Source organism: Chiroxiphia lanceolata, chromosome 11, assembly GCF_009829145.1.
Source record: "Chiroxiphia lanceolata isolate bChiLan1 chromosome 11, bChiLan1.pri, whole genome shotgun sequence".
Taxonomy (NCBI): Eukaryota; Metazoa; Chordata; class Aves; order Passeriformes; family Pipridae; genus Chiroxiphia; species Chiroxiphia lanceolata.
Genome location: NC_045647.1, coordinates 12533861 through 12558928, shown reverse-complemented (window position 1 = coordinate 12558928; position 25068 = coordinate 12533861). Strand labels below are relative to the sequence as shown.

Here is a 25068-nt window from a genome sequence, read left to right as displayed (position 1 = left end):
ACTTTTTGAGTCCTGAATCAGACACATCCTCTGATGAAATGTTTTGTAAGTAAATAATAACTAAAACCATGTGCATTAATTTGAACTACCACAGGCACGTAAAAATGGCACAGACCACACCACGCAGACAGAGCATGGGATTAAGATTGTGGGTGAGGAATATGCAGTTAGAACATTGTATTGTGTTGGAACTGGGTTGGTGAGAGGTGGCTGAGTTTTGGGGAGGGTTACATTTTTTTGATTCAGGGTCTTGGTTTTCATATAAATGAAATTTTGTAACTCTCACATGGTGAGAATAATACCGAATTAGGGAACTTCATAACAGTTCTCTGCTCCCTGTAAAAAGTTCAATTCTTAGGTCCTTAGCAGGGAAGATGAAAAATATGAATATGTATTAACTTTATGCTCAAGGGTGTTTCCTCTGGATTGTGGAGATGACAGTGCAAGAGGGAGAAGTTTGCTCTGCTGCTTCCTATATTGTACCACTTTTGTAAATAACAGGAAGTGCTTTTTCTTTTAAACTGTCGGTTTGGCACTTTTCACCAGCTCTTAAAAATTGTACATATGTGTATATATATATACACACAGTGTACACAAGGGAGAGGAAGGTGTTTGTGGAATTGGAATGTTTGTTGCCTGTTTATTTTGTGAATGGTTTTGGCAGTGGGAGAAACTGCCTGCAGGAGCAGATTCTCACCGGCTTAAATGCTTCATCTCCTTTGTCTAGGTGAGGAGGAGGGTTGAGCTGTGTTGCTGTTGCAATGGCTCCTGCAGCTAAAGCACCTTATACTGGCCTCACGCCACTGCTCAGAGTGAAATGCTCTCAAGAAGTGCTGTGGGGTCACCTGGACAGCCATGCAGCCAGAGGATCAGCCTGCCTTGTGTGTCTGGGAGCACAGCTAGCTGGAGGTTCATCCTAGAGCTGATGGGATGGGGGGCTGGAAGTTTAGGAAGTGAGTAGGACCCATGTGCAGGCAAGAGCAGTGCGGGAATGAAAGGCTTGCCAAGCTGAGCTCGAGGCTGACATCTTATTACAGGCATGAACTGTACTGGGGAAGCTGATCGTGGAGGAGGGAGGAGATGCTGAATGACTTGCATAGCCTGGAATTACTCCCCCGCTAATTAGGAGGAACGGAAAGAAGTGCAGCAAGGGGTGAGGCTTGAGGAAACCTAATGCTGCTGTGAGCATGTGGGAATATTCCTGGCCTCTGGAGGGATCATGCAGCTACCCACTGGGAAAGGGCCCCATGGGATGTCACCTTAGCTCCCCTCTCCCTCTGGCCAGGGAACATATATCAGATGTGAGCCCTGGGCCAGCTCTGGGCTTCCAAATAAAGATTAAGACTACTAGCATGTGTGAATAATCCAGTCGTAACTGCCAGTCAATTTTCTTCAGTTTATTACAGACCTGCTCTCTCACGACCAGCTTCAGCCCAAGAGGCATGGATTTGAAACAAAATTTTTAAATATCCAAGGGAAGTCATCAGTTTTAAATTGTGAGAGACACATACCAAACCAGATTTTAATATTAAGATGATCATGATGGCACCAGCCGGATAAATGAGAAGACTCTCAACAAGCCGCGCTGCTTGGCTTCAACTGTCAGCCTGATGAACAAGAGGCATATTTTAAGCAGTGGGAACTGGGGGATATAATTGTTTCTTACACAAGAGACTGTGCATGCTTTTACTTTAGAACACAGAGAAATCAGAAATCTCTTGCCCTCTGAATCTGTTTGGTAAACCAATGCTCACCTCTCCAAACCAAGGAGCTGTTCCCAAGCCAGAGAGGCTCTGGGCCCACACACAGGCAGTTGGGGAGCGGAGGTGGGAGGTTTGAGCAAGATGCCCTGTGCAGCCCTGCCTTGGCAGCTCATGGCCAGAAAGCCTGGGTCCATTCTGGAAACAAAGGAGGTCTTTTGCTGGATGTGCTGTACAGCAGAAGTGTGGTGGCTTGTGTGGCTTTTAGCTCCCTGACCCTTATTTAAATGAAATGCAGAGTAATTTGTATCTAAGTGGAGTTGTTCTGTCTCATTAGCGTGATTAAATAGATGGCAGAGTGTTACTAAGTTCATTGTCAGAGAAACTGTTGCTTAGTAATTTAAACTGCGATAATCTCATTATTCCGTCTTTTTTTTCTTACAATGGTGGTGGCTCCGTTGTTACCCACAGTTCATGGCCTTGTATACAAACCTTCATAACTGCGATTGCATTTCAGACATCAGACACTGGCTCGGAGAAGTCATCCAGAGTAAAGCCGAGAAGGGGGAGCTTCCAGGACTTTGGGCTGCATTTGCCTAAGTGAGAGTTTTGGTGGAATAGAAACAGAAGCACGGGATGAACAGTGACCTCAGTCACACAGCCCTCCGAGCTTCAAGGGACGCTCAGATGTTCTTCCTCTGCCTCCTCAACGGGGCGAGTGATGGAAGTGCCCTGGTCACGTCCGAACGTGTCAAACGCCAACAGAGAAATGGTTTCCAAGCAAGCACTGAGGGGAAGTGACTGAGAGCTTTGTCCGTGGCTGCTGCGGCCTGAGGAGGTGTAACCCACAGGTAAGGGAGCCGTAATAACCCACAGGTTGGGAGATGTAATAACCCACAGGTCAGGGAGGTGTACGGGGCTGGCTCCTGCCTGTGGGTGCTGGGTGGTGGCTCCAAGCTTGGTTACAAGAGAGGGTGCCCGGCGGGCCGACACGGAGAGGCTGCTTCTTCCCGTGGTCCCGCTTCTCTCCGCGGTCCCCCTCTCTAGCCGGCGTTTCCCCACGTTTCCCGTGGAAGGGCCGAGCCGGGCCGGGCCGGGCCGGGCCGGGCCGGGCCAGGCGGAACCGAGCGACCTCCGCATCCCGGTCCCTTTCCCCTGCCCCGGCTCCCCTGGCAACAGCGGCGCTGGCGGCCACCCAATCAGCGCGCGGCGCCGCGGGCCCAGCCAATGGGGAGGCGCGCATGAGGGCGGAGCCCGCCGGAGCGGGGAGGGCCGGCCACGCGCCGCGCCGCCATCTTGACGTCTGAGGAACAAAAGCGCTGAGGCCGCCGCCGGCGCCGGCCCCGCTCCAGGTAACGGGCGCGTCCCGCTCCCCGCGCTCCCCCGCGCGTTGATGCTGCCCCCCCTTCCCCCGGGAGCAGTTGTGAGGGGGCGGCCTGGGGGCCGCCTGTGCAGGGCACAGCCCCGCCCGCTCGCAGGTCGGTGCCCGGCCCGGCAGAGGCGGGGAAGGGCGGCTACTCGGCGGGGATGGTCGGCGGCGCCCTCGGGGCATTGCCGGGCTCTGTGGGGAGGAAAGGAGGGGCTCTGTCCTGGCGGCACCCCGGGGATGCGGGTCGGCGGTGGGAGGATAGCGGTGGCAGCGCTGGCAGAGCATCCCCGTCCCCGGCGCTTCCTGCGCCCCCCGCGGGGGTTGCGGGCTGGGGCTGGGCCGGGCCCGGCGCGGGGCGGCCGCGCCTGTATCGCTTATATCTGCCTTGTATCTGCCTCGTATCTGCCTCGCATCACTGGTATCTGCCCACCCCGGGGGTGGTGGTCACCCCTTGCTCGGCGGTTCCCTGAATCACAGGACGTTGTCTGCCCGTTCTGCCCGGGTGATGGGTGTGCTGCGGCTCTGACCGCTGTGTTGTACTCTCGCTAATAGTTCACAATGAAAAACGGGTGCTGCGGGATGTGTTGCATAAGTGGACGTGCTGCTCACGGATACCCTTTTCCCGTGTAAAGTGGGAGTGGTGGGTGATGCCTTGTTAGGAACTGGTGCCAGCATCACGGTTTTATAATGCCTTGTTAACGTGGCTTGGGACGTGCGAGCGTTAGAGCAAAAACTTACGGTTGAGGCTTTGTAAATAGGCATCCAGCTTAAGAAAATAAATGTTATCGTTGTTGATGGAATAACAGCTTCTTGGTAGTTACACCCTGATATGTCCTTGGCCTTATTTCCACTGTGAAAAGTATGCGTGTTTAACACTGATATCTTTCCTGATATGTGCTGGAATTTAATCGCCCTCCACTTCAAGGCTGTATTTTTTCTTTTTTGTCTTTTGATACAGTGCCTTAGTTGTCCCATAGACTCAGGTGTTTTAGAAATTCATCCAGTGCCCATGTGCTTTTCTAGACTCATGAACATCTAAAGAGACAGTTGTGTGTCAAATATTATTATTAGAATTTTGCTTTAATATATAATTCTGGAATATTAATGTTTGCTTTAACTTTTCACTCAAATGATGTATTATTGGTCATTGCTCAACGTGCAACACTGAAGTGAGAGTGGAACAGTTCAAATTTGACACTTGAGAATTACAAAATCTGGGTTATTTTGGCCAAAAATTGGCATCTTTGCTCTTAATTTTGCTTAGAGAATAATAAAAACATGTATAAGATAAAAACTAGTTTTGAAATTGTCTTTAAGTTGAAATTAACTCGTGTTTTTTCAGGACTTAACAACAGCATTAAGGAAGGGAAACTAAGTTTATGTACACATGCGTCCACACCTCGTGTGTGTTTTAAAAAGAGGCTGATTGATTTGTTTACATTTGGCTGATTGGCATCTTCAAGATAGTTTAGGGTTTTTTTTTAATTAAAGTATATTACTGAATGAGGAAGAGTGTAATAATTTAAGTGCCAGAATTCAGGAAAGTTTCTTCAAAAACCAATAATTTTAAGTGCTCAGAAGTGTCTCCTGGTTAAGGGCCGTGGGAGGGATTGCAGCCACTCATGTGTATGTGTTTGTGAAAAATTTCAAACCTTAAACTTGTCCGTGTATCTTTTCATAAATTTGTATTTGTTTAATTGAAAAGCTGTTTTTCAGCCTTTGCTGTCTTTGAAATTTACACCTTTCTGAAGTAACGGTCTGTTAGCTTATCTGTGGTACTTTGGTCACAGAAGCAATGTAAGCTGTTGCTGTTCCTTCTTGAGGAAAGGTGGATCAGAGCTGTCATAACCGTGTGGTGTGGTAATTTGGGAAGCAGCTGGAAAACTGGATGGTGGTCAGTCATATGAATGCTGGGCTTTGTGCTCTCAAAAATTCTTTCCCTACCAGTTGCTTGCAAAGAGGACTTTGGATTTGTTAGGCATGAGGTTGGGAAAAAGCAGGATGAGAAAAGATGTTAAAGAAAGAACCTCTTCACCGCCTGTCAGTGGATGGGCTTCCATCCAGGTCACTGGTATGGTAGTACTTTAGTTGTTCTCCGGTCAGCTGGGGAGTGTGAGGCTATTTTGGAGATGTTTTTTTCCTTTGAAGGGTAGGGGAAGGGTGCAAACCTCGAGGCACTGAGGGTGCCTTAGTCTGTCAGCAGTGGTGACACACAAATGTCTGCCCTTTTGTTTTAGGCATAGGTGGAGGCAGGGAAGTGTGTGCTGTCAGGTCGGTGGTGGAAGACCTACTTTACTCATGGAATTTATCAGAAGGGATAAATTAAATAGAAGTCATTATTTTAAATCTCTTAATTTTTTACTGCCTGTATATGTTCAGTGAGTTGAATCAGATAAGATCTGGGGAAATTCTGGAGTAACTGGTATTAAATATCAGTTCTTTCCAACAGTTCTTATCTGATGGTTTGGAGATTGGGAGGCAGCTGAGGTGTTTCTTTGAGAGGTCAAGAGTGCTGCTCCTGCAGCCTTGTCCATGCCTGCCTGAGGCTGGGATCTGAGGTCCAGATCCAGAATAGGCAAAACAAGTGTCTCCTCTGTAATACATCTGATGCAGGCCTGCCCAGGGAACTGCACTTTAGGTGAGAAAGGCTGGGGGCAAAGGCTGAGTTTTGAAATGAAACAAGATTTTATGTGACTTTTAAAGCTAAGCTGAGCTGTAGCTTCTTCCTTTTTGATGTAGTTCACTGGTTTTCTTAATATTTCTGCACCAGTGCTTAGACTGAGAACTCGTTGAATGGGCAGAACATATTCCAAAAGTTTTGATACTGCATCAAAAGATGGAGAGGGCAGAAATCGAGGTGCAACTAAAAATTTTAACTTGGATGTGCTCTTTACTGCATGTAGGGATAAGAGCCAAGTACGAAGGAGCTCGAAGCTTTCTTAAGCTGACATTTAACATTCACAATAATTCTTGTTATTCTAGTGAGCATGGGCTAGAACCATTATCTGAAAGCTGTCAGGTTTTTACACCGATGTGTGGAAAAAACTTGCCGCCTCTCATTCAGCTCATCCACTTATCAGCTGTTGAATTTGCTGATGCTGAGCTCGTCCCTGTTGGCAAGAAACTGCGGTTGGTCTCCAGGCAACGCAGGTCCGGCTGAGCATCTCTGCCTTGCTTGAAGAGATGAAAATTTTCCATTGCGGGGAGAGGATTTTTCCTCTTGCTAATTCTTTTTATCTGGCTTCCTGTCTTGCCCAAGGTTACTGCATCTTTGAAACAATATAAGGGTAGTTTACAAATATTAAGAGGTTACATTTGAAGAGCTTTAAGGTATAACTGCAGATGTGTGTTGTCTATAACTTTTGTTAAAAATGTCTCATTAGAATGTTAATTTGGGGCCTTTCTTAGTAGCTATTTAATTTCAAAATAATTCTTCCCCCCTCCCCTTTGCAAAAAACTGTATGACATTGTATCATGTGCTGTAAGTAACTTGAAATTTCTCCTTCTGCAAAGTCTGAAATACTGGAAGGCATCATGGAAGCAAAATTATTTGTTCAAATGAAGGTCCAACATTGCTTGTGTTTAATTGGGTGTTTAGGAGCTTGAAATCTGAAATGTTCTGCAAATTCTTGGCTTGTGTAGCACAGTCTTTGAAGTCCTGACTGTTCTCTGAAAGACAGACTGTGTTTAGAATAAAGTAATGATAATCTTCATAATAGGTACAGAATGTACCACTCTACTGTTATCAGATACTTAACCTGCAGCCTTTGACCCAGTGTCTGGATTGCTCATGGAAGTGGAGGATTGTCTCTTGGAGATGGCTGGAACCAGTTAGAGCCCAGTTTTGCATTGTTTTACTGGAAAAAGTAAGCTTTGCTTATAAAATGGTTTTGACCACTGAGAGTTTTGCTTTATGAAGGCAAACTCTGTGTGCCATGATGGATGGTAGGGCAAGAGACAACACAGGCTGTGCCTGGTTTGGAGCTGTGCACGTGCTCATCAGCCAGTTAACGGCCCAAACAGAACAGGGAAGTCCTGAATTCACACAGTAGCCATTCAGCTATTGGTTCTTGCCTGCTTCTCTTCTGTCCTGCTCTGTTGACATCCAAAAGGTTGGAAGGAACTAAAAAAAAAAAAAAAAAATCATTTGGGTGACTTGCTGAAGCTGGTTAATAGTGCCCCAGGTTGTTGAGACTTAAAACAAACAGGCTCAAGGGCAGATGATAAAATTATTGAGGCAATTTTTTGTCAGAAAATCATAGTTAGAAGAAGCAAGAGTTTGGGGGCTTATGCCAAAGTCTGTATTAGAATGTGCACAGCAAAAATGATTTTATTTTCTTGAAGCACAGAGGGCTTTAAGCATACCCAAATAGCTGTGCAGTGCTGTGATGCAGAAATTTTCTACAGTGCCTGAAACCTTATCAGGAATTTTGGGTGCTGCTTAATTTCATGCTTATTGAAGATGACCTCTTTTCTTTTAACATTTGCTCTTTTCATTTTTCATATTTTTTTTCCAGAAGAACAGTAATTTATTTGCCTTTATTTTGGATATATGGAGACAGTGTGATGACAAGTGATTTTTTTTTAATCATTATAACATCAAGTTAATGAGGTTCCTTGTTACAAAAATGAGAAGTTAAATTGCTGACATGATAAGCATCATATTGACCTCTCTGAGGTGTTGGCACTTTCAGAAGGTTGATTCAATTTAACAGGAGATACGAGGTTAAATTGATGGGTGTGTGTGTTCATACTGACATAATTGTCATTGTAACTGGGAATCTGTTCAAGCTATCTTAGGAAAATTGGTTCTGGCTTTATGGCACCAGTCAGTTTTCTGAAGAGACATCTGTGAGTATTAAAGTTGAGGGCATAGTTCTAGATAGGGAGGGAGCAAAAGGGTTGGGAGACTCGTTTTGGAATTTGTGGAAATAAGTAGTCAGTCTCTCAGTGAGAAGATGAAGTAAATGCTGATGGAGCTGCAGTGAGTTGTGTGGTGCAAGGATGAGTGTCTTCTTCCATTGTTCTGTTTAAAGAAAGCTTTTCACATATTTAAACCTAAGTGCTGAATGGTGATTATGTTTTAAAGTGCAAATAGTGATTTAACATCACTACCCACAAAGTTTGCATTCAAAAAATAAGATGATTTTTTCATAAGCTTGACTCCTTGAAGTGTTTTTTCCACTGCCATCGTGCTGATTTTTGGAAATGCAGAATTGGAACGTGAGCACACTGCGAATAGTGGTGCTATGTTGCAGATATTTGAAGAGAAAATAGGTTTTTGGCAGTCATCCTGTCTGAGTGTTCCCTTTTTGGTGATGGTCTCTCTTTGAAGACAGTCATGTCTTCGTGACACACACTTCTGGCTGCTATAAAAACTCCTGTAAAGCAACAGATATTTTTATGGGAATAAGACATACTATGGCTGTGTCCCATTGCCTGGGCTAATAAAACTTCCTTTTCTAGGTTACTGAAATGGATAAGATTTTTTTTCCAAGTGGTTTTGTACTGCTGTTTGAATATGTCAACTGTATGGGATTAAAATGAATTAATTCTTTGGCAGGGATTATTATGGTGAGCCTGTGATTGGCCCCAGATGGTGGTCTATGAGATCACTCAATGAGGAAGCACGAAATACGTACTTATTTTTTTTTACAGCATTTTTGAAGTCCGCTGCAGGTGTGCTTGTACAAAAGCTCCTTGTCCCTTCTACTAGGAGGAAACGTCTTAAAATGAGTTGCATTTACCAGGGAAAATGGTCACAATTTTTTCCCTTGGTTTTGTTGTGCCACCTGAGAGTCTGTCATGTAAGACTCCGCTCCTGTCCTTACTTGCTCTTGTCCAATCTGCTGCATTTAAGCAAGAAGCACATTGAAATTATTCTGTTACAACAGAATCTTTTGCATTTGAAATTCTGTAATTGCTCTGTCAACCCTGCAGGGTGCTGTGTTTCAAGGCCTTAGGACCCAGTTACATTCAATTCTTTAGGGAAAGAGCATATAGAGGTCACTGAATCATATAAACTGTTCCCTTTAAGATGCAAAGCTGGATTGTGTTGTCTGATTTGAGAGGTTTTCAGTAGTTTGAGATGTTTTAAAATATAAATACAGTTTTAAAAGATATATTGAGTGCACCTCATTAACTTGAGCTGTTCTGGAGCAAAAATTCCATTTATCATGATCATCAGAAGTAGTCTTGGAACCGACACTTGAAGAATTACAGATAAAAATGCGGATGGGCATTTCACATCTGATGACTGTTATCTCCTTCTGGGCTACTTTTCAACTGTTTTTCTTCATAAAGGGACTAAACTTCATTTGAGTTATATTGCTGGTATAGACAAATATATACATAAATGGGATACATGAAATATGTTACTGCATTTTGGGTACCATTCTTCCTGTAATAGTTCATTTATGGATGATCTTTGTTTTGCTTTCCTGTGGAAGTTTTTGCTCAAGGAGTTAGTTTGGATTGTAGGGTTTAGGCATCAAAGCTTAAATTTAACAATCTTGTTAACTGTTGGCCCCCAGTTATTATGGTATAAAAAGTATCAGAGGTTGGGATTTCTGAAGAAAATAGAGAGAAATTCTTTATGTAGTTACGTGAATGTGAACTGTGAAAGGGACCTGACACTTGTCTTCTTGAGCAGCTTATTGTATGTGGCAAATGGGTCACAACCAAAGGGCCAGTCAAAAAGATTCCATGTTCTTTTACTGAGTGGCTGGAAATACAGTTCCCAGACTGCTAAATTCATGGTAATGAGAAAGGCATAGCCTTGGATTTATTTTAATCTCAGTGCTGGAATTTCTGAGGGTGTTGGTGTCTTGAATAGTACTTTCATGTGTGTAATCCACACAGTTTAGCTCTTGCTGTCATATTTTCAGAAGATTAAAGGCTGAAGGCTATTTCGGTTTCTCCACGACAAAGGGCGGTATTGTCTTTTCATAGCAACTGGTGTTTTTAGCCACTGATGCCAGAATACTGTTTTAAGATGGATCAGTATCTAAATAGGAAGTTTAAGTAGCTTAGTTTTGGTGGTTCAGGTTTCTTAGTTTCCATAGCATTTTTACTTGGAAAAGAGGCTAGTTCTTAAATTACACAATCCCTGAAGAACTGCATGGGTCAGAAATGCATGCTCTTTTCTGGCTGAATATGCTTAGTAACTTGTAACTTGCTTTTATTTTAGTTCCAGGGAGATAAAATAGCTTTACTTGAGAGGTAAAACTGGCATTTCTCCAGAACTTCGTGTATGTAGGTGTTAAGCTTACAGATTACAAATGGTGTAGGGAAAGCTGAAAGCTGCTGCTTTTTTGGATGTTGAAATATTTGTTATAGTGAGCATTTAACCTCCTTGCTGAGGTTTAAGAAATGGCAATGAGGGGCTGCTGTGCCTGCTTCTGTTAAAAAGGTGGAAGTTCTTGGAGATTGCCTTAGTGGCTTGCCTTGCCTTGTCTTAGACAAAAGGACTGGGGAACTGGGTTTCTCCTAATAATGTGGCTCTGGTTTAAGGAAGATAGGGATAATGATTGTGCCTGAGGAGTAGTAATGATAGGACATTATGCAACTTCAGATTGTTTTGTTTATAGTTTGCTCCCTTAATGTGTTATGCCTAATGTTTCATAATTAGTTCTGCCTGTTAAGGTTGTTTTTAAAAGTCTTTTTGGTATAGGAGGTGGCTCTGCAGCTCTGGTGTTAAATTTACAGGCGCAAAGACATCTCTTAACCTGGCCATTGTAGCCAGTGTTGGACTGTCCCTCTCCTTTCAGAGGGGAAAAAGATCTGGTACCATTAGGTGTGACATACCTGACATCCTCAGAAGAACCCAGGGCATTTCAGGATATTTTTCTGCAGTTTGAAAGTGGCAAATCGCATTCTTTCTTGGTGGGAATCTTTTGTTCGCAGTCTGATGTTGAAAATAGGATTAGCTTTCTACCTTGATGGGCCAAGACTGCTATTGAGTTAGCTGAGCCACGTTCCAAAAGGGTTTTGCAAACATGTTTTGTAGAGATTTTGTGCGTGAGTTCATGTATAATTCCGGGTTTCTAGATTCGGTCTGTTTTATGTGATGAAGTAAAGAATTCAAGGAATTTTTTCCCCTTTTTTATGGAGAAATTACTTAATTTTTCTTAACCACAGCAATGTGGTGCTGCAATTACTAGCCATTTAGTAAAGATAAATGAAAAAAAAAAAAGATAAAATTACATGATACCAACATTTTTAACAAGCAGGTGGCTTATTTTGTTGGTTTAGCCCTACCTTCAACATGAAGAATATGCTTTCTTGGCTTTTTGTGTCTGTAGGTGGTTATGACAGACATGCCACTACAGTGCCTGACTCCCAGCATGATTTACCACTAAAGGCTACAGCAGAAGTATTCCTGCTTGGAAATGGAATGCACACATAGTCCCAGTATGTAGGTACGAAGGAGCTGGTGTCTTACTCTTGAGTTTGCAAGTGTTCTGCTGAGTATTTTTACAAAACGTCATGCTTACTCATCTCTGAGTACAAGTCACGTAAAGGTAACTTAATGATCATTACATTGATTGATTTGCAGCAGAAGAGCTTAAATAACCTTGACTTTCGTAGAAAGTTACAGCTCAGCATCCTTTTTTCATCACAACCACTTGGTTTAAAGTTATACTAAATGAAAAAAAAGAAGATTTTTTTTCCCCTCCCCCTCTAGTCTTAATTTTAAATAAAAACTTTAGTCTTTCCTCTCCCTTGATGCTGTGACACTGTTCCTCTTCCCCCCACGATGTTGAAGGCTACTAAGTCTGCTGTATTGAATTTTAATTACTTGCTGTTTAGGGGCCAGTTTTTTGTTGATAACTAAAAAAAGTCGGAGACTCAACAATGTCAGCACACCCTTCAACTGAAGATAACCTTTTTCCTCAAAATTAGTTACCAGAATAAGTGTTTGCTTTCTGTAATCGGGCAGAATTTAAGGCTTCTCTTAAGACTTTTTCCAATACCAGGATTCATACAAGGACATTAATACATGAGCTCTTCATCTCTATCTTAATGAGTTAAAAAGTTAGAAACTACAGCTTTTATTGCTTAGTTTTATTACTACTACTGCAGATGGAAAAGGCTTCAAAAAGCATCCTAGTGTGGGACTTGCATTATATTTAGAGGTATAATGCATCCTCAAAATTAGGAATCGATTAAAACAGTTGTGATAAATGCGTGCAGAGGTCTTTTTCTGTTAAGAGTTAAACCTATCTATTGTACAGGGTTTGCTCTCTAATCTTATGCAGGTCATCTTTAAAATGTAATTTTGTATTTCTGATACTGTTCCACGGCAGCTGACCGGACACTAGAGGACATGACTATCACCATTCTAATCTTAAGAACTTCTGGAACAGAGCACACCAGAGTAACTTCAGTTCCTGAACCAAGCAGTAGCTACAGGGAATGTTAGAAGCAACTCCTTGACAATGTTAGACTGGGCAAATTTGCTAATAAAATAGTACTTTGGGTAGAAGAATGACATTGATTTTCATCAAAATGAATCACAAACTGTGCAAGAACTTTGACCCTAAGCACACTTAACATATCTAATGCTTTTAATATTCTGATGTTGCATCCTCTGCTTTCTTTGATTCAAGGAACGTACCTTGCTGTTTGTAAAATAACACGTTATTAGTAGTGGGACATATAGTTCTGTCATATGAGGACTTGTAAAATTCCTGTTTGATAGGTGTATTGTAGGTTCTTAAAGTGTGTTTATCCTGCTTCAGTCCTGAAGGATCGTTATCTTTGAGTTTTGTGATGACTTACTAACTCAGACCTGAGGTACCTTCTCAGTTTTGTTCATGTAACAGGTGGTGGGTGGGATTTCAAAAACACACCATATGTTTTCCACCTTCATATTTGCATCTTCCTGTGTCCTTTCTCAGCTGATATTGTTTCTTCCTGAATGTTCTTTGGGTTGAGGCAGCTTTCTCTTTGGCTGCTCTAATGGATCATTTATACTCTTTCTGTCATGTTGGCTGACTGTGCCAATCCTCTGTTTCCTTGGAACCTCGGGAAGGGGCTTTGCTTTGTCTGCTTCAGCAGGGTTATAGCACCCTGCAGCAAGCTCTGCTCTGCAGATCTCTACCCTGTCAGCTTCCTCTTTGCACTGCCCAGTGAACTGAGAAAAAAGGACAGGCAGAAAGCTTTGCTGCCTTGCTATTTCTGTCACTGTAAAGCTGATTTATGGCTATTTGGAGTTGCAGATACTGACCACTCAAAATCAGAAGTCTGCACTAGAGAGAACCCAGTTTTGACAGGTTGGTTAGAAGGGCAGCTCTGCATCAGTAGTTCTGCTATTATAAAGTTTTTGGAAGAGGTGTTAATTTTGAGATTGTTATGAAGGAAGGAGCTGCTGCTTAATTGAGAGCTGTGCTCTCCAGAGGATGTGTTCATTAATGCAATTACGTGTGGGACTTAAGTTGAGGATCTGTAATGACATGAAATACCTTCCAAAGAATGTCGTCACCTGGGATTAGTGCTAAGAGTCTGAAAACATGAGTTCATTGCGGTATTCTCTCGATGGTCATTGTCACACGTGATGGGAATAAGATGTCTATCTATGTCACTTCTGGTTTGCAGGTTTGGGTTTTAAACATCTTTTGCTGCTTACTGTAAGAATGACATTGCTCAAGCTAATGTTACTGTGTCCAGACACATTTTTGTTTGCTTCCTTCGAGTTATGTCAGATTTTTCTCTTAAAATGCTTGACACGTGAAGGATTAGTAAATCTGCTTTTTTTGGCTGATGTGTCCTTTGAACAAAAACTCTTAGCCAAAGGCACTTAAAAGCACATAGGACAAAAAGGGCAGGGTACTCCGAGTCTGCATTTGGTATCTGGGAAGATTGCCTAAAAACAGCTGTTCTGGGCTCTTTCTTACCCAAAGAGCATTGAGAACAAACTGGGTGTAGAATCAGAGGAAAGGCAGTGAAAAACTGCATTGTGCTTGTGCTGCTGGTCAATGTCAGTGCCACTTGAAGCTCTTGGTCTTAGGTCAAAGCTTTTATTTCTAAGGAAGTGCAACCAATTTGGCATGCTGTGAGGCTGTTTATGGAATTAAGATATTTATAAATGAAACGGTACAAAGTATTTCTGATGGGCATTACAGTTGTGCTCCAGGTCCTGTTGTTAATCTGAATGGCAAGATTCCAAATATTGAGGAGAGCCAAAACGACAAACAAATCCTGATTGTTTGTAGTGGTAATGTTACAGCACGCAGCAGAAAAAAACCAGCTTGCTCCAAATCTTTTTGCAAGCAAGAAGAATTTCATTAGGTGAAAACAATTTATTAGGTAAACAGTGCATATCTTGAAGGGCTAAAATATATGAATTGTTCAAAGTGGAAACTAAAGTCTCATTGAAACCTAAATTGTGGAAAAGATTGTGTGGGCTTGCTGCTGCCTTGTTGAGCACTGTTGCTCTGTTCAGATCACATACCTGTGTTAGGTTTATAAGAAGGCAGTAAATTGCTTTGCACAATTATGGAGCTCGGTTAAGGGGTGGATAGCAAGGAATTCCTTGCTGACGCTCAGCTCAGCAGTGCCTTGCACACAGTTTGTGCTGCAGAGCTTTATTAATAGAGCTTTTCCAGCAGGGATTCGTACTACAGAAATCTTGTCATAGAAACGGAACATGTGGGAGTTGCACCGTGGCCTTGGAAGATAAAAACAGAAGCAGAGCTTACTAATACAGGCACAGTAAACTCACCTTTACTTGTGTGAGCTTCCCCCTCTATGTCTGGTAGATTCACATTTGTCTTGTGGTAGTGCAGACTGGGTACATTGTGACTATGTATAGATGTTTCTAACATTTCTCTCTCAAAAAAAGCCCCAACAAAACAAAAAACCAACCAAACCCAACCCTGTCTAAATATTCCATAACTTATATTTTTATAATATCAGAGCAATAAAAAAACTTGCTTTTTTTATTGCTCGAATGGGAAGTCAGACTGTGTGATGTGCTGCCAGATCTCACTTTTCCAGGAAAAGGTGAAGTAGCATGAGTAGTCCTGTGCAATACTGTGCTCAGCAATTTCACTGCTGAGTGAATGTGGTGATCCAGTCCAAGTGTTGTCCAGACCACTTGAGCATACATGAAAGCAAACAAGTTGAGCTGCTGCTAATGAGCTCCCTGAAGATGTGTTGGGTAAACAAGGTGTTGTGCATTGTTTGTGTTGGAGGTGATTTTTGCTAGAGAGTAATTTCTGTGGCCTAAACATCTTCAGGGCTTCACTCCTGATGCAGCTCTGATGCAAAGGGGGGAATGGAGCAAATTAGATGTTGGAGGTTAAGGGATGTTGCAAGGTACTTTCTCAGTTTGAATAACAGCAGCTGGAAATTGGTGTCTGTACATCAGGGTAATTAGGAAGATTGCCATGGAATGGTAATGCTGTCTTGGGAAGAGTGGTCTTGTGCTGCTGAGGCTCTAAAGTGACTGTGCCAGTGTAAAGCTCTGGCACTGCAAGATCATGTACGTGTGTTACCATGCCTCCAGTGAAACCTGGCACACTTCTGGCCTCCCCTGGGAAATTCCAGAAGACTGGAGGCATTGTTGGCTCTAGAAAATCCTAATGAAAAAGAGTTATAAAATTACTGGTGCATTACACAAACACAGACTGATGCTTAAAATTTTTGTACTAGAAAATGGAAGCAACTCAGTCAGGGCTTACTGAGGAGCTAATATGGCTTGTTAGGTGTGTATGTGTGTGTATGGTCCAGGCTCCAAGTGTGTTACACATGCTGGTAACTCAACTTGCAGTGGAGCCTTTCAGGAGGAGCCTGTGGCTCTGCACGGAGGGGGTGGTACTGTGGGGAGCCATGGAGCAAATCTGTGCCTCCAGAGTACTGACAGTGTCAGTCAAGGCCAAGGCAGATGGCTTTTCCACGCTGCCTGGGCACTTCAGGGTTGCTCAGCTTCGTGCAGTTAAATAGGGGTTGGGAAGTGGCTTTCTGGGGTGGAACTGAGAGTTTCTTTACCTGTGTGTCTCTGGGTTGTCAAGTTGTTGGTGTTGAGGTAGGTGAGAAAATTGGCTGGGGGTGCAGTATAAAAAATTACTAGGAAATTAAAAGTAGTACAAAGAGAGAGTGAAACTTTACTGATCTTGCTCTGATCTTAAAATGTAGAGTATCAGAAGAGAGTACTGTTTCTGGGAAACACTATTCCAGATTCAGCTTTACATTCATTCTCTTGCACAGTTGGTCTGAGTTTTGTTTTCTGTATTAAAAAATGTTTGTTTGCTTTTAAAAGAAGCTGATAACGTTTTGTCAAATAAGGTGCTTGGAAAAAAGGAGATAAAAAAAGCCTGACTGGTGTGCACAATGAGGGGGGGGAAAAAAGGCAACCCCCCCAAAAAAACAACCAAAAACCAGCAACGCAAACACACTCAACTCTTATTGACCTGTTATCCTTAGGTTCAGGTAAACATTCCAGGAGCTGGAGTTCATTCACTTGATCGACCTGTTGTTTCTTTTAGCAGTTTAGTTGTTTAATTCAATTAATGCTCTTATGTCCAGGGCATGCTGTGGGCGTCTGTAGTTCGGGTAGCGTTGCTGCTCTAAGCCCACAGGTCTCTGCTTTTCCAGTTAATGTAAAGCTGTTAAATATCTAAGGAGGACAAATAAAAATAGACCAGTGACCTAGAACACTTTGTAGTCTCTTTGTATTAAGTGCATTATTGTTCGTGTAATGATCTTCAGGCAAAATAAATATGAGGCTGTTTTTAGCCGCAGAAAGTTAATGATTAAAGCCTTGGTCTAAAATTAGAGTAACTCGACTTAAAAATTTACTGGAAGGCAGAGACCAAGACAGTCATATTTTGTTTTTCAGCCTCGCTCCTTTAATTGCTATTGAAGTGCAGGTTGCGTGACCCTGGCGGCGGGCCAGGGCTGAGCAGCGTGCGGTCACAGGGTACAGTACAGATCCTTGGGATGCAGCTGGCACGGAGCGCTGCCTTCTGCTGGATGCACGCGAAAATAAATTCCTGGGAAATGGCATATTTGCGTTACGGTGTTCCTCGGGAGAGTTTGCATCTGTGTAATATTTTCGGCGTTTGACATGTTGTTGTGAATAAACTGGTGAAATGAGAGTCCAGGCTGGCTGCTGTGAGAATTTGGAAGGGAGGAACTGTACGCTCGGTGTTAATCCCCGGCTGAGCGCGGGAGCGGCGGGGGGGGGGGCGGTTGGGATCGCTGGGACCCGCCGGGAATCACGGCGGGTGCGTTTCCCTTTAAGGAACCGCTGCCCCGCCCCGCGCGCGCGTGCGTCTCGCGCGGCCTCCCATTGGGCGCGGCGCGCGGGGGGCGTGTCCGCGCGAGCCTGGCCGGCGGCGCCCCCCGCGCACCCTCAGTCGGCCCGTCCGGAGCGCGAGCGGCGCGTCCTCGGCCCCGCCGGCACCGACCGAGCCGCCGCTCCCCTCTGTTTGCCTCTGCAGACTCGGCAGCGCAACAAGCGCAACCAGCGGGCTCGGAGGCGTCAGGCTCCCAACTGCCTTCACTGCTGTCGCCGCCTTCTGTCTAATGTGCTACAAGGATGAGCCCAGCGTTTGGAGCTATGGAAGTGGAGCACTATTCCAAGGGAGTCCTGCTGGAGCCTTTTGTCCACCAGGTTGGAGGACACTCCTGTGTCCTCCGGTTTAATGACAAGACCATCTGTAAACCCCTTATTCAGAGGGAACACCAGTTCTATGAGACTCTCCCAACAGAAATGCGTAAATTCACTCCACAATATGAGGGTAAGTCACCAAACCTTTGAATGGGGTTGGGCTTTCTGTTGCTGTGAATGCAAGCATGCTGTGCTCTCTGTTCTCTCTGAAATCTCTTCTGTATGGAGGAGATTTTAGGGGTTTCTTTTCATGTATTTTGATGTTGTCTGAGGCAGGCTGTGGAGATGCAGGGTGGAAATGCTTGCCAAGTTGGTGTTTATGCTAACAGCATTAGAGTAGAGCAACTCTGCTGGTGATAGCCCATATATCTCCCTTAGGCACAGGTAAGTAGCTAACAGCTTGAGAATGTTTTCAGTAACTTACCTGCTGCTTTTTTTGTGTGGATTTCTAAATTATTTTTTTTGGCCACTTGTTTAAAGTTTGTTTACGAGGGATTTGATAAGATTGTATGGCAGTGTTTTGTGCAAGCTTAGTTGTGGTCTCTTCCGGTTTTAGATTTCTCCTCTGACTTTCGTTTTGATTGCAATAAATACATGTCAGTAAGGTGTCTTGTTGAATGCTTGGAGTGTTGTTTCTGCCAGTAAGGAAATGAAAATTCATGGCATTTAGGTAGGCAAGGATCAAGTAGCCGTGATGAGGCTGAGTCAGAAGTTATGTAGGAGTGGAAATTCCAGTTCTCCTAAGAATTGCACTAGTTAACAGGAACACTCTTTCTCTTTCCTACTTCATCAACTGCTGCCTGGTGATTAATAAATAATATGTCTGAAGCACTTTTTTAAATGGAGTTGCTTTTTAAAGCACATTGATTTTAACAACTATAATGATGATGAAGTTTTGCGTACTGTTTGTCAAAGTGGTGGAAGACTTCAGAGATGTTTCAGAGTTAATGCTCCCTGCTCACTTACAGAGACTTTTTGACATGTCTAATTACAAGTTCTGTCGGACTGCAAGAAAATATGGTCTTTGAATGACACTTCTCAAAATGTAATAGAACAATTGTACTAGTGTATGTGGCTTTCTGGGAAGTGTGGGGAGGGATTTAGGGGTCTCACTTGGTCCCTCGCTGTTATTTTTTTTTCTAGTGTAAAGCCAAAACCATTTGGTAGCTGGTTCTCCCTCCCTCCCTCTCCCCTGCTTTTCCCCCATTGTCCTTTCCTTTGTGACAGCAGGACTGTCAGAGCTTCTGCATTCCCTGTTCCAGCCACTGTAGGTCTGGGACTTGCCTGCCCAGCTCAGAAGTTGCAGTCTCTCACTGAGACCTCTCCCATAGTTAGTGATGAGCTGCAAGAACTGTGCAGACTGATTGATCTGAGAATAAAGAGAGGACTGAAAAACAAAATAAAACCCAGTCCAGACAATGGATGCTGCTTCTCCACTAACCCCCAAAACTTGCTCGTGTAGCACTCAGTGCATCAGTCAGAGCGCTCCACTAGGACCCTTAAAGCACAGTGCAGTGCTCTAGAGACTCCTGAGGGCAGCATGAGGAAAACAAATGCTTTCAAGGTTCACCGTGTTTCTGTACCACAAACAGATTTGTTTTGTATTGCATTTTTGTTACTTATTTCACAAGATTGCTGCATAACCAGTATCAATAAAGTATATTCCAAAAAAGAGAATAAAATGTATAATTAAGCATGGTGATTCTAAGTGGAAGCTTTGGATTAGTTTCTGTTGTAATGTGACATTTTCCTTGTTTTGCTCTACTTGCACATCTTTCCTTTCCCCTGGGGATCTAGTTACCAGTTATTGTTTGGTTAAGTGGTTTTTGCTTTGCTGTCATGCAAAACTTAAAAGGTTTTGGTGTAAGTTTTTTTTTTTTTGTGCAGGTCACTTTTCACTGCAAGATGTTAACAAATGTTTTACATCTCACTTAGAATCAGACCAGTCAGTTTTTTTAAATTAATAAAAACTTTTCTTAATTGAAATTGTGTCCTGTTATTATTTGATTCTTACTTGACTGCCTCAGAGAAAGCAAATGACCTTCTGTATCATTGTTTTGTCAATATGATAAATTGTCTTTTGTGAGGTGTCATTTTTGTCTAGCTCTTTTGATATTTGTTAGGTTGGCAGATGAGGTTTGGCCTGTGGCAAGATAGAAACTAAGGACCAGGGTAAGAGAAAATATAAAGTTGCTGTATTCTCAGTGTAAAATAACGTGTTCTAGAAGGCTTGCTTGTCACTTGAGCAATTCATAACTGTCCAGGTCCTTTCTCTCTTCAGGTGTGGTGTCGGTGAGCTTTGAAGAGGACGAAGATGGAAACTTATGTCTAATAGCATATCCACTAAATGGGGACCACGATAACTTAGAAAACTTAGATAACTCTGACTGTGAACCCAAAAGTAAGCTGTTGAGATGGACTAACAAAAAAACAATGTTATTGGAAAATGAGAAGATATCTAAGGAATGGGTCCGGCAGCACAGGAAAGAGGAGAAAATGAAAAGGTAAGTTTGACAGGGGGAACTGGAATGCAGAGCCTTGAAGCAAAATATTTTTTGCTGCCCAGTTCTGGTCTTCAGACTTTCAGAGAATTCTCCAGAACTCTTTCACTTTCATTTTCTTCTCTTGTTTCTTTTGTTTTTCCTGACCTCTTCAGTGCAGACAGGTTCAATAGTGAAATTAGTATGTCCTCAGTCCGGTAGCATGTTCAATATTTCCATTTTTTTCTGAAGTGGTCAGTTGAAACAGACTTCTCAGTGTTATTTTGAAGCTTCAGAAAGGAGAAAAAATGGGAGCCCACCAACAAAAAACTTCCACCCACCTGCAAAGGCACAATAGCTGTAGAAAAACCCAGTCAATCCCAAGCATATCTCAGTGTTACTATGTATGGGATACCTTTGTAAGAATCCTGCTTCAGCCCTGTTAGTGACATTTCTGTTAAATGTGCCCACCATGAGCTGTGATTGTTGTGCTAGAAACAGTGACCTTAGCAAAGGATAAACCTTAAAGCACATCACTACCTTTTGCATTACTTCACAGAAGTAATTCACTGAGGTAAAGGATATATAAGTAGAATTATTACATGTTTTGTAATATTTGGCTACATGCTAATTTTTATTAGTATGGAAGTAGCTTTATAAAGGTTGAGACATTACTGATGGACATCTTGTCCATTTGTACAGGTAGCAAAATAAAGCTTTTGCTAGCTGTTAGTGCAGGTGAGCAAAACAGCTTGTAAAGTTAAATCCACTGACAGCCCCTTTCAAAAGCTTATTTTTCTACTTAACCTGTAATTTGCTGCCTTGTTCTGTTTTTCTAGTCACAAACTGGAGGAAGAATTTGAGTGGCTGAAGAAATCTGAAGTCTTGTATTATACTGTAGAGAAAAAAGGAAATGTCAGTTCTCAGTTTAAACACCATAATCCTTGGAGCATGAAATGTCACCAGCAACAATTACAGCGGATGAAGGAAAACGCAAAACACCGAAACCAATACAGTATCCTTTCCTGAAAATACCCCATAACAATGGAATGAGTAGGGCTCTGCCTTTTATTTCTTGAACACGCCAGATAAAAGTACAGAGCAGGCTTAACTGTGGTCCTGAGAGACCCTCTGAAGCTGTGATTTATTTGGCGGCTTTGAAGGGATTGCCAGTGCTTTCTAGAAATGGGCTTTTCCAGCATGTGATGAAGTAGCTAGTCTGGGAAACTCAGATAACTAAATTAAAATCTACAACTTGTGGGTTAGTTAGTGGACAGGTTTTACAGCATAAATAGTTTTCTATCGAGAGCTTTCAAAGAAGAGTTCTGTAGCTTTTTATTACTGTTTACATGATCTTAAAAACTAGTATCCTCTTTCCCTTTTTAGTAGTTTCTTAAATATAGAGGATATTCCAATACCTGGAGTTTTCTGCTACCAGAACCCTCTTTTTAGTGAAACTTTTTGGTAAAAAAAAAAGTTGAATATAAACTGTCATGTAGGACTGGAGCATGAGAAAGAAAAACAGTGACCGAATCCATGAAAGCTGAAGCACACTGGTTTTGTACTGCAGAACTGTAGGCAAACATCTCCACCCTGAGCACTATGGAAAAAAGATCTTGCTGTGTGCATGCTTGGATGCCACTGATACATCCTGCAAAAGTGTCTATATACTTGGTAAACAAATTCCTCACGTGTGAGGACTTTCAGTGAATGGATTACTAAAACATCTATGACTAATAAACTGTTCAACAGAAAGCATTTTCTGGCTGATACCCTCACCATTTCACTGTAAATGATTGTTCAGTTGCCTAGGAAATGTGTGATATCTTTGGAACAGCATCAGTACAGATGTTTTGAAGTGGTTTTTTTTTTTTACTTCTGTGTTTTAGAGGTGGTGTGAAAATGCTTCTCTAGTTTCGAATGGTAACAGAAGCACACAAAATCTTCATTTCCCACAAAAAACCAAATTCTCCTGCTGGACACGAAACACTTCATAAATCAAAGTCAGCTGCCGGGTTATGTTTCTGTATAGCCCTGATTACTTTTGTTTTTCACTTAATGTGGAAATTCACTAGTCTTCTCCAGAGACCAATAAAACTGGAACTGGCGTAGTGGATATCTAAGTTTATGTAACTGCAAATTTTGATAGGCTACTATACACTGGGCATGTTTTGGCTGTGCTTAAAGTTAAGACTGGGGCACTGAAATCTGTGATAAGGTTTTTAAAACCTGTATCCCTCGTTGTGAAGATTGTTCCTTAACTAATCAGAATTCATTTTGCTGGAAAACCTGACATCCCGGTACGAAGTGCCGTGCGTGTTGGACCTTAAGATGGGGACGCGGCAGCACGGGGACGACGCGTCGGAAGAGAAGAAGGCAAATCAGATCCGCAAGTGTCAGCAGAGCACATCGGCTGTGATTGGGGTGCGAGTTTGTGGCATGCAGGTGAGGGGAAAACTGGCCATGTGTGGGGCAACAGGCTTGCACCAGTTTCTGTTAGTGGGGTTTTTGGCTTATGTACTAATCCCGTGAGTTGCTGCGCTTGAGGTGCTGTGCTCCCTTTCCTTCACAGAGGGGAGTGAGGCTTTTGAGTATCCCTGATGAGTTGAAGGTGGCAGCATCTGCAGGAGCAACCTGCAGCCTTATGCTCTGCATCAGTGAGTGCAGTCTGAGCACACAGTCTCCTGCACAATATCAGCAATTTAAAGCCACAGGAAAATTACCGATCCTATTAACATTTCAGGATAGCGTAGGGAACAGTTTAAAGGAGGGTCTACCAGTATGTGGATTTTGTATGAAGCATGTGGAAGTTTGCTAGAATAGTAAGCAATCGGTTCTGTCTCGTAGACTTTGAAAAGCCATAGATCTTTCACTGCTTGAAGTTGACTTGTTACAAAGTGCAGGTGAGAAGTGTTTGGTCAATGTGATAAGACTCGTGGCCAGATGAGGGGACAGTTGCATGAACTTTCACTTGAATTTTTTTGTTTACTTTGACATGCGAATGAGAAATTGAAAACAACATGTTTGTGTTTGAGGCTTTTCTGAAGCCTCTCTCCTCCCATCCAGTAGATTCCAGGAACGCTAGCAGTGTTTGCTAGGACTTGTTCCATAGCATGACTGTTGGCATGTGTGGTTCACATGCTCAGTGTTTAACTTTGGAGAAAAACAAGAGGCAGAAATGAAAGTGTGGGAGCTGCATTTATGACCACAGTGTGCTGGGATTTGAGCCTGCTCATTGTTCACTTGCCAGTATTGACCTGTGCTGGAAAACAAAGAGGAACTCTGGAAGCACCTGCAATCCTTGACCCAGATGTTTAGGCATTGTTGAGCTATGGGGTATATAGACCACTCTCCTATGGGAAGGCATCTTCCTGCAGGAGCACTTTGGACTTATTTAAATGCAGATGATTATGGGGCACAGCTTAGTTTTGTGTAGAAGTGTTTGCTGTCACTCAGATCTCAGCATGCTGGCAGTCACCTGGTACATCCTAGGGCAGAGGCAAGTAATGAGCTGAATTAGTGGCTGTGGTACACGTTGTAGCTTGACTTTGGAGATGTGGGCTGCAGCTTTCCTAATCTCATTTAAAATCCTCATTCTTACATTCCTGCTGGAAAAGCTCAAATCTGAACTGAAGGAATTTTCCACTTCCTCCAAGTTCCAAGTTCTGTTGATAGCAGTTTGTGTAATTGTGGAAGAGCAATTTTAGCAAGTAATATGTCATCTTGTAAAAGCTTTCTGTAACATGTTTTTTCTTTTTTTTTTTTTTTTTTTTTTTTGTCCCCTCAAGGCTTTGAGTCAGTACCACCAGCAATTTTAACTATTCCTTTTCTCTTGTGTTTGTATATGCAGGTCTACCAGGCAGGCACTGGCCAGCTGATGTTCATGAATAAATACCACGGAAGAAAACTCTCAGTCCAAGGATTTAAAGAAGCACTTTACCAGTTCTTTCATAACGGCAAATACCTGCGCAGGGAACTCTTTGAGTCTGTTATTAAAAAACTGACTGAACTCAAGTCTGTCCTAGAGAAACAGGAGTCTTACCGCTTCTATTCAAGCTCCTTGCTGATCATTTATGATGGAAAGGAAAGGCAGGAAGTTGCTGTTGACTCGGACCCAGAGGACCTAGAGGACCTTTCAGAGGAGTCTTCAGATGAGTCAGCAGGAGCCTATGCCTACAAACCAACTGCCAGTACTGTCGATGTCCGTATGATAGACTTTGCCCACACAACCTGCAAGTACTATGGAGAAGATAGTGTGGTGCATGAGGGCCAAGACACGGGCTATGTTTTTGGACTTCAGAATTTAATAGATATTATTAAAGAAATAAGAGACGAAAGCAGTGAATAAACAGTGTGAATGCACATCAGTAGAAAGCACTATTGTGACTCTTTGTATTCCAAAATTATTGGCCACTTTCTGGTGGTAGGAATCTTTACAGGCTCTGCAGGGATGGTCCTGTCAGAGTCAGACTTGTTCAGAGGGCATTTACTTATATTGGTGCTGGACCTAGCACTGGCAAAACTTGGTATCCTTATTTATTTTAACTTTCTTAAACATTCCATATTTGATTACTCAGATACCTCTGTTATCCCTGTGTGTATATGTTCCAATAAAATTCTTTTTGGTCGTTGTAAGTGATGCTTCTGTTGTTACTGGTGACTGAGGAGGAGGTGAAGCTCAGATCTCTGGTGTAATGCAAAAGCAGCATGTGAACAGCCAGGCTTACCTACTTTGTGGGCCTCCCATCAAGAGTGATGAGAAAGTGCAGCAGAGGGCTGTTTTTTGGAGCACCTACCCTTGGAGGAGAGGCTGAGATGGGGTAAATATTGCTCAGAAGGACAAAATGGTTGTAAGAGGCCTCTGGAGGTCCTTTCTGGCCAGAATGATCACTGATGATAAGT

At 42.8% G+C, this 25068-nt stretch overlaps 1 protein-coding gene and 1 long non-coding RNA gene across 6 annotated transcripts; one reads left to right on the top strand and one right to left on the bottom strand.

The window, feature by feature from the left end:
- Positions 1-623: 623 nt before the first annotated feature.
- On the bottom strand, positions 624-2783 carry LOC116792520. Its single transcript, XR_004359160.1, has 2 exons — positions 1755-2783; positions 624-1607 (listed from the first exon to the last, which is right to left on the bottom strand). It is a non-coding gene; the product is annotated as an uncharacterized LOC116792520 (long non-coding RNA).
- Positions 2784-2959: 176 nt separating this feature from the next.
- Positions 2960-24801, top strand: IP6K2 (inositol hexakisphosphate kinase 2). Of its 5 annotated transcripts, none has more exons than XM_032699040.1 (7): positions 2968-3052; positions 11373-11489; positions 17517-17816; positions 19968-20190; positions 21006-21181; positions 22436-22611; positions 24017-24797. In XM_032699040.1, the coding sequence occupies exons 3-7, from the start codon at positions 17615-17617 to the stop codon at positions 24512-24514; spliced, it is 1275 nt and encodes a 424-aa protein (XP_032554931.1). In that variant the 5' UTR covers positions 2968-3052; positions 11373-11489; positions 17517-17614; the 3' UTR covers positions 24515-24797. The 5 variants fall into 5 exon arrangements, with proteins under 5 accessions (XP_032554933.1, XP_032554931.1, XP_032554934.1 ...); XM_032699039.1 differs by lacking the exon at positions 2968-3052 and adding an exon at positions 3089-3178 and having other exon boundaries at positions 24017-24801; XM_032699042.1 differs by lacking the exon at positions 11373-11489 and having other exon boundaries at positions 2960-3052; positions 24017-24798.
- The last annotated feature ends 267 nt before the right edge of the window (positions 24802-25068 follow it).

Bases quoted from the DNA above. Each gene is read 5' to 3' on its own strand.
- IP6K2 (XM_032699039.1), top strand. From the start codon at position 17,615: ATGAGCCCAGCGTTTGGAGCTATGGAAGTGGAGCACTATTCCAAGGGA. The intron at 21,182-22,435 runs GTATCCTTTCCT...TTAACTAATCAG, and splicing joins AAAACACCGAAACCAATACA to AATTCATTTTGCTGGAAAAC. The intron at 22,612-24,016 runs GTGAGGGGAAAA...TTGTATATGCAG, and splicing joins TGCGAGTTTGTGGCATGCAG to GTCTACCAGGCAGGCACTGG.